The sequence below is a fragment of the Canis lupus genome, chromosome 27, assembly GCF_003254725.2.
Source record: "Canis lupus dingo isolate Sandy chromosome 27, ASM325472v2, whole genome shotgun sequence".
NCBI lineage: Eukaryota > Metazoa > Chordata > Mammalia > Carnivora > Canidae > Canis > Canis lupus.
The window spans coordinates 78,451-88,176 of NC_064269.1; the positions used below are offsets into that span (position 1 = coordinate 78,451).

The following is a 9,726-nucleotide window of genomic DNA, read 5'->3' on the forward strand; positions in this document are numbered from 1 at the left end:
ATTTTTATATGTTAATGGATCACATTTTCATATATTATTTTAGATTTTCTATATCTGTACTCATAAGGAATATTTTCTGAATTTACTTTTTCTTTTAGTGCCTTGCCTGTGTTTTTGTATCATGATAATGATGGCTTACTAATGAATCAAGTATTCCCTCCTTTTCAGTTTTTTGGAGAATGTTTAGAAATTTTTGGTATACCTCATAAGTGAAGCCATCTAAACCTCAATTTGTGTGTGTGTGTGGGGGTGGGGGGTGGGGGAACATTTCTAAATACAAATAGCTTACTGTAGCAGCTATAGAGTACTCCATTTATAAATTTCTTCTGAGTGCTTTGGAAGTTTATATTTTACAAGGATTTTAGCCATTTCACATAAATTATCTATTTTTCCTATAAAGTGGTTCATAATATCATAATATCTCATTATTCTTTCAATATCCATAGGATCTGTAGTGAAGTCATTTTATCAATGCTAACATAGGTAATTTGTGCCTTCTATTTTTTCCTGATGAATCTATGTGTGTGATTTATAATTTCTTTAACATATTTATACTCATAAATTCATCTGAAGTTGCTGTGCATATCTGGATTATTTCAAAACCAGGCTTAGGTATTTGTTGAAATTATTATGCTGCTCCACTCTTCATGAGGCAGCTATGTTCAATCGTTCTTATGATTGTTAGTATGTCATTTGTCATATTTAATTTAAATATTTGTAAATGCTCACAGTTCTCTAACACAAATTAAACAACCAATTTAAATTGAATATAATGCACAATATTTTTAATTGTTTTAAGATTCATTTATTTCTTTTTTTTTTTTTTTTTAGATTCATTTATTTTGAAGAGAGAGAAAGAGAGAGGGAGGGAGAGAGAGAGACAGAGAAGTAGGAGGGGCAGTGGAAGAGAATTTTGAAGCAGATTCCCTGCTAAGCATGGAGCCTGACATAGGATCACAACTTGAGCCAAAATCAAGAGTGGACCCTTAACTGACTGAGCCACCCAGGCGCCCCCACAATCTTTTTTTAAGTAAACTAATATATTCTAATTTGATTATTAACACTAGTGGTTATTCTCTGCCACAATTGCCTTTTCATTTTATTAAATAGTGTAGCAATAATTTGGTAGTATTATAAAAAATATAAATGAATATTAGTTTTAAATAGGTTGTAATTAAGTACAAATAAAGAATAATAATGTTTACATTGCATGCTACATTAAATATAAAATAAATAAAATATTTTATATTCTTGAATAGAATTCAAAGATAACAAACAGAGACAGACTGAAAAGGTTATCTCCATTTCTTTCAGATATTCACAGGTAAAGGAAGCAAAATGGGGATCCCTGGGTGGCGCAGCGGTTTGGCGCCTGCCTTTGGCCCAGGGCGCGATCCTGGAGACCCCAGATCGAATCCCACATCGGGCTCCCGGTGCATGGAGCCTGCTTCTCCCTCTGCCTGTGTCTCTGCCTCTCTCTCTCTCTCTCTCTCTCTCTGTCTCTGTGACTATCATAAATAAATAAAAATTAAAAAAAAAAGGAAGCAAAATGAGAAAAAAATGTCTTGAAGGATATAAAGAAAATTAACTTCTTTGGAACAAAGATTTTCTTCAAAGGAAGCTTGAAAAGATAAAGATGAATTTTAAACATGAAAGAAAAAAAACTCAAAAAACAACCAAAATATACTATGTATTAGAAGCTACTACTGATACACTGATATTAGCAGGGATTCCTTTGTTCATTTCCTTTATATAGAATACTACAGGACATTCATTTGCTTAAGAAAGAAACAACCCTTTGTACCATGTTCATGAAGGCTGTTTTTACTTGCTGGTTCCTCAGAGTATAGATGAAAGGATTCAAAAGTGGAGCCACGGAGGTGTTGAGCACTGCAATTCCCTTGGAGAAAGATATTCTTTGTTTGACCGATGGCTTAACATACATGAAGATGCAGCTGCCGTAAGAAAGGGATATCACAATCATGTGAGAAGAACATGTTGAAAAAGCCTTTTTCTTCTGTTTAGTTGAAGGTATTTTTAGGATTGTTAATGCAATAAAGGTATAGGATATTATCACCATGATTAATGTGACCACAAGTGTCATCGATGCAGAAATAAATCCCATTGTCTCTAAGAGCTGTGTGTCCGAGCAGGAGATCTGCAGCAGGGGTGTTGTGTCACAGTAGAAGTGATCAACAATGTGGGAAGCACAGAAGTCAAGGTTTAGACCCAATAGGAGGGGTACAAAGATGGTAAAGAATCCTGCAAGCCAACAACAGAAGACAAGTTGCATGCAGATCTTACTGCTCATGATGGTTGTGTAATGCAGGGGCTTACAAATGGCAACATAGCGGTCATAGGACATAGCTGCCAGCAAGTAAAATTCAGATGCACCAAGAAGGAAGGCAAAAAACAATTGAGTAATGCAATTATTATAGGAAATGGTTTTGTCTCCAGTTGCCATAGTAACCAACAATTTAGGGATGCATGTAGTAGTATAGGAAATTTCTAAGAAGGAAAAATTCCGAAGGAAAAAATACATGGGGGTCTTGAGATGAGTATCCACCAGGGTGAGTGTGATGATGGTTAAGTTGCCAGAGATGCTCAGCAAGTAGGTGAGAAGCAGGAAGACAAATAGCGTAACTTTCAGTTGTGGATCATCAGTCAGACCTGCCAGGATAAACACTATCCCTTGTGTGTGATTTCCCATTACTGTCCTCTACTTTCTCAGGTCTAAATAGGAAAGAAAAAAGAAAGAGAGAAATTGATGATCCCAATGGAAAAATAATAGTCATAAGTAATGTTTAAGAAAAGTCACCAAAGTGATGTTTCAGAGTAACATAATGCTCATCCATATTTAGATGATTATGCCAGGAAGACTGATAGTTTGTGTCTCCAGATTATCTGGACAGAGAATTCCATCTTCAGTTTGTAATCTTACTGGAGAATAACCTATAAGATGGTAGAAATTGTTGATTTTTTAATAAATTTGATGGAAATTAGAGGGGCATTTCAAACATAGAAAAATGCTTTTCCTCTCTTGAATTTGCACAAGAATTGGAATAGAAGCCATTTCCTGTTCAATCAAAAGTTTTGCATACTAGAAACAAAGTGGTATTTGTTATTAAAAGTGCAGCAGCCCATCTATTACATTTTAAATACACACACACACACAAAGACCGGTAATAATAAAATAAATGTTTATTTCCATTACCAATAGACAGGACTACCATAACATAACCATTCGCCTCAACTAATCAACTCAAATGATTAATGATTCTCGTTTCATTTACTTTCATGACTAATGGGATACAATTTCAGATAAGTGACTCTGAGGCATTGAGAAAATATTTATTTGCCATCCTTACTAGTGTTTCCATTCCCTCAATATCCACCCTTCCCAGTTTGTATCCTGAAACAAAATCAGTGGAAATAGTCTGGTAATTTCAGTGTGTATATCAAACAAATTCAGGTTTCCTCTGCATGTTATGGTTCTGAAAGAAGGTCAAATAAAATAAAGTGAAAGTGAGAATAAATTATACAGAGGCAGATATAAATATACAAATCACTTTTCAGGAAATTGTTTGAACTATCAGAAGTAAAGAATGGACAGAGATAAAGACAAAGCTTTACAGAAACCTAAATGGTAAGGTTTTTTAGAGATAGAATAATGAGTTTGAGAAAACAGAATTAATTGATTTAAAATATGTAAATTATAAGACACAAATTTTAAAAATATAAAATATGCAAATTGTAACTAAAATATATAACTTAGTAAGTAGAAATTTTAAGGAGAAAAAGTTCACCAAAAAATTCCTCCTCACCTGCTTCTGTATTTACTATTTTCCTGTCTAAAACACAGACTGAAAATACGAACAATTTTGAGATCAGTATAGCCTAAAGAGATGAGGAGTGAGCGTGGTAAATTTCAAACACATAATGTATCTCAGAACAATGATGGCACCAATTTTAGGAAGCCTATATTTCCCTAACATAACGATATTCAGCTAACTCATAATTAAAGAAATATTAACTCTGGAACACTATTTTCAACACCCGGCATACATTGAGACAGTCATATGTCCAAGTTTGCTAGGCTAGTCAGTTGGAAACCAGGTTTAAGTTCGAATAAGTCATCACCTTAGAAGTAAAACAAAATGTACAAGTAATTACAGGACAGATTATGATCTATTTCTCCAAAAAAATCATTTGTATCTCTATTTCCTTCCCTGCTATCTTCATCATCAAATGCAATAAAATAATTAAAGTTTGGCTCTGGGCACTAGATAAAACAATATTTTCTGTCTCGATACCAAGACAATTATTTTCAATCTCAAAAACACAAGTTATTATTAAGAAGCATATACATAAATAAAAATAAATATATAAGGACAAATAAAAGTTGTTTCCAATTATATCTAGATGCATTTATCAGAGTATTCAAAGGTTAAAAAAATGAGATCTACTATCAAAATTATGTTAATAATGTAGACATATATAAATGAAAAGAAAGGACTATTGTTTTTTCCTGCACATTCTTTTTATAGTCACATAATTATGAAGCAATCTATTATAAATTTTTCTTCATTTATGCAAATACCCCAATGGCAACAACTATAGGTATGCATATATCCAAAACACCTAAATCAGAATTTTAATATGTCAAATTATTTCTTTGTCCGACTTTAACCTTTACACACACCTATTCCCAACACACATTGTGCAAAAATTAGCAAAGTTCATATTACAAAACCATTAGAAGTCAAGCTTATGAGTACAATGACGTTTAGTTGTGTTAGATATTGTGAATATAGGTGAAATTTTAAAACATTTTTAAGTACTTAATTTTCCTGGTATGCCATTTGTCTTCTTTCATCATATTCCCTACAATCAAAATTTAAAAGTTAGAAAAATTAAATTAAATACTTAAATGGTAAAAACAACAACATGAATTAAACATATCTAACAGAAAATATGGTTTTTAAATTTTAGACATACCTATTCTTTTCACTTTTTTGAGTCATTCTGCCAAAGACTTAAAACTTCAAACACGGTGCTCATCCCATCAAGTGCCCTGGGTGTTATGCTATATGTTGGCAAATTGAACTCCAATTAAAAAAAATATGTAAAAAAAAAAAAAACAACAAAACTTCAAGCACATTTTTTAAAGATACATACACAGATTTATTCAGATAAAACTACCTCTGCTTCAAAATTTGAATCTTTTATCATCATGTCGAAAAGACCACGCTGGCATTCCCATCCTCTCTGAATGGATCTCCCTCTACCCCAGGATCCATGATTGTTTTTTTTCTCATCTATTTAACACACCTTTGTAAGTGGCATGATTAGCTGTGGGGTTTTTTACTTTGCAGATTTTTATAGTAGTATATTAAATTTCCTCATTGCTAAAATTTACTTATGTTTGTGTTGACTACTTATTTACGTATTATCTTCAATGCCATATAAAATTAATGAACAGTTGGTCCCATGGAAGATTTATGCTTTCTGGCCCTGAAGGAAAATATCTAATGATTACTGAAGAATTCTCAGAAGGATATGAGATCCAAGAACACTATTCTCAAAGGATCACAAATTTATATGTTATTACAAAGTTTTCCCCAGTTGCAAATATTTTTAAAATAAAAAATAGTTTAAAAAACGACTTTATTTTAAGTAGTAAAATAAAATTTTAAGTATAATTTTATTTTAAATAAAAGTTTTTATATTAAAATATATTATATTACATATTGTACATTATATTATAATAATATTTCAAATAAAATTTATTTCATTTTAAATATTTTAAATATTTTAAAATAAATTATTTATTTATTAGAGAGAAAGGGAGAAGGGGGAGAGAGAGAGAAAGAGAGCAGGAGGAAGGGAGAGGAGCAGGTGGAGAGGGACACGCAGACTGCAGTGAGAGCCCGATGCAGGGCTAGATCCCAGGACCCCAAGATCATGACATGAGCTGAAATCAAGAGTTGGCTGCTCAACTGAGTGAGCCACCCAAGCACCCCTAAAAAACTACTTTTAACTATGTGTCCTGAGAATTCAGTATAGATTTCCCTAATGTGTGATTGCTCTTCTGCATAGTCAGGTTTTGAATTCCAATATATAGATAAGAATTTAAAAAAGGAGGCGTAGGTATTTTTCCTTTTGTTGGTAATGAAAAAGTGACAATATTAGTTGGAGAATTTATTAACCTGTCATAGAAAACATTGTGCCCCAAGTTATATACATCACCATTAATCCCATAGATACACCATAGCTAATCTTCCTTGCGACTTGTTGTGACCATGTGACTATATTATGTCCAATTATTTATTTGCTTTTTAACAAAAATATTAGTTCTAGTTATTTTACAGACTGTATGCTAAATATATATATATATATAGATCTTCTCAGATCTCTTTATTTTTTTCAAAGATTTTATTTATTTATTCATGAGACACACACAGATGTGCAATTTCCTTTGACTGTTCTTTGATAAAAGGGGTTTGTCCTCTTCCTCTCTACCCATCTTGTTGTGAGGCACATGGGATACAAGCCATGTAGAGCCATGAGTATGAGTAATCACTCTAGGAATACGCTGGCTACTCGACAAGAGAGAGCACGTCCAGGTTCCTGACACCATTGCTGGTCCTACCAGCTTAGAAACAGTGACTTCACAGAAGAGTTTCAACATACCAGCCTGAACATTTCAATAAGATAAAAACAAAATATTTTTGTTTAAATCATTGTAATATTTGTCTTTCTCAAGTATTTATTAATAAAATTGTTTCTTAGGCCTGATAGTTCATGTATGTTTAATTTATTTACTATGTTCCGTAGTAAAGAATGTTGTTCCATGCACTTTTTGTAAAATAATTTTGGATATTTTCCTGACCAATTTTGGAGTCCATGATCCCCTGTGCTTCTGCTTCCAATTATTGTATAAGTATTCTTTTAAAACTTTTTTTAAAAATTAAAAAAGTTATAATAATATTATCAAATTATACTTCACACACAAAATTAAATTAGTTTCATATGTTCAATACAGTGATTTGACAATTCTGTACATTACTGAATGCTCACCATGATAAGTGTTGTCACCACCTATCACCATATAATCATATTACAATATTATTGAATGTAGTGAGTATATTCCTGATGGTGTATTTTTTATCTCCATGATTTATTTATTTTGTAACTGAAAGTTTATGCTTCTTAATGTCCTTTACTTTCTCCATTGCCCCACCCACCTCCCTTCTGGCAACTACCAGTTTTTCTCTGTATCTATGACTCTTTTTTCATTTGTTGTTTGTTTTGTTTTCTGGCCCCACACATAAATGAAACTGTATGCTATTTGTCTTTCTCTGCCTGACTTATTTTACTTAGCATGATATCCCCTAATTCTATCCATGTTCTATCCACAAATGGCAGGATTTCATTATTTTTTATGGCTGAATAATATTTTATAATATAAGTAACATCTTCTCTATCCACTCATCTATAAATGGACGCTTGGTTGCTTCCATATCTTGGCTATTGTAAATAGAGCTGTAACAAATATAGGTGCATATATCTTTTAAAATCAGTGTTATTTTCTTTGGGTAAATATTTAGTAGCAGGATTACTGGATAGTATGGTATTTCTATTTTAATTTTTGAGGAATCTTCATACTGTTTTGCACAGTGGCTTCACTAGTTTACATTCCCAGCATTGAATAGTACATGAAGGTTCCCTTTTCTACACATTCTTGCCAACATTTGTTATTTCTTGTCGTTTTGTTCCTAGGCACTCTGGTATAAGGTGATGGCTCATTGTGGGTTAGATTTGCATTTCCCTATGATTCATGATGTTGAGTATATTTTCATGTGTCCGTTGGCCGTCTATGTGTCTTCTTTGGGAACATATCTATTCAGATTCTCTGCCCATTTTTAAGTCAAATGATTTATCTTTTTGGTGTTAAGTTGTATAAATTTTGTACATATTGGAGTTATTAAGACTTTATTGGATATATCATTTGCAAATATCTCCTTCCATTCATAGGTTGTCCTTTTGTTTTGCTGATGGCTTTTTTTTACTGTGCAAAGGTTTTTATTTTGGTGCAGTCCAAATCATTTATTTTTGCTTTTGTTTCCCTGGCCTAATGAGATAAATCCATAAATATGTTGCAAAAGCCAATGCCCAAGAGATTACTGCTTCTCTTTTCTTTCAGAAGTTTTATGGGTTTTTAAAAAATTTTTTAGGAGTTTTATGGTTTTAGGTCTCATGTTAGATCTTAAATCCATTTTGAGATTTTTTCCCCCTCCTCCTTCCCTCTCTCTTTTTGAAATTATTTTTGTGTATAGTGTAAGCTGTCCAGCTTCATTCTTTGTCATGTAGCTGTTCAGTTTAGTCAACACCATTTACTGAAAAGATTGTCTTTCCCCATTGTATACTCTTGCCTTCTTTGTTGATATAAGTGGTATGTATTTCTTGAACCCCCAATACCAATTATTAAGTTGTTAATTTATTTGCTGTTTAACAAAAATATTAGTTCTAGTTATTTTACAAGCTGTATGCTAAATATGTAGATCTTCTCATATCTCTTTATTTTTATTATTTTTATTTTTTTTCTTTATTTATTTATGATAGTCACAGAGAGAGAGAGAGAGAGAGAGAGAGAGGCAGAGACACAGGCAGAGGGAGAGGCAGGCTCCATGCACCGGGAGCCCGACGTGGGATTGGATCCCGGGTCTCCAGGGTCGCGCCCTGGGCCAAAGGCAGGCGCCAAACCGCTGCGCCACCCAGGGATCCCTCTCTTTATTTTTAAAAAGATTTTATTTATTTATTCATGAGACACACAAAGAGAGGCAGAGACACGGGCAGAGGGAGAAGCAGGCTCCATGCAGGGAGACTGATGTGGGACTCGATCCCAGGACCTGGGATCTGCCCTGAGCTGAAGGTAGACGCTCAAACACTGAGTCCCCCAGGTACCCCTCAGATCTCTTTCTATTTCTGTTATGTCCATGGTTTTGGTCATTTGAACCTCCGTTTGTTATGCTTCTGAATTTTTTATTGTGTATTTAAAACCATATTCAAATGTTAATAGCATGGATGATGATTTATTCTTACAAGTAGGATTTCATTTATTCTGACACACATTTAAAGCAGACAACCTTGACCAAAACAAGGAATGAGATTTTTCAACTCTATGTTCCATGCTTTTTGAGAAATGATAATAAGTTCATTGTGCTTATTCTTAGATGTAAGATTTCAGTGTTATCAAGTAAAAGCCTAGGTATTTACTCAGACTACTTCACTCTGGCAAATCATAAATGTCAAATATTTGTCTAAAGAGACTAGGAGACAGCAGGAATTTCTTCTTGGATTGGTCATCAGTTATCTACAGCTTTGTACTTGTGTTCTCAGGTTTCCATTGCTTGCCATTTAGGATTTATCAAATATGTTTAGAGGAAAAAAAAACAAAATATCAAGCTCATTAATCTTCAATTTCCTTTTATACAGCATCTTTTCTATCCAAGATAAGCCCTGGTTAGCATTGATAGATGTGGATACTATTTCTCTCCAGTCTCATATGAGAGAAGAGAGCAAATGCCTCCCATTTTCTGTTGAGATGTTTACCATTTGTTGTATGAGAAAGAGCAATATTTCTAATATTGCTAATAGAAAAAATATGGAATATATGGGATCCTCTCAGTCAACATAATTTTCTCAAAGACCACATCTTCTCAA

General features: G+C 33.1%; 1 protein-coding gene across 1 annotated transcript; it reads right to left on the reverse strand.

Annotated features, from left to right (window-relative positions):
* Positions 1-1,771: 1,771 nt before the first annotated feature.
* On the reverse strand, positions 1,772-2,710 carry LOC112667282 (olfactory receptor 6C74-like). Its single transcript, XM_025458883.1, has one exon. The coding sequence runs from the start codon at positions 2,708-2,710 to the stop codon at positions 1,772-1,774; it is 939 nt and encodes a 312-aa protein (XP_025314668.1).
* Positions 2,711-9,726: the final 7,016 nt, after the last annotated feature.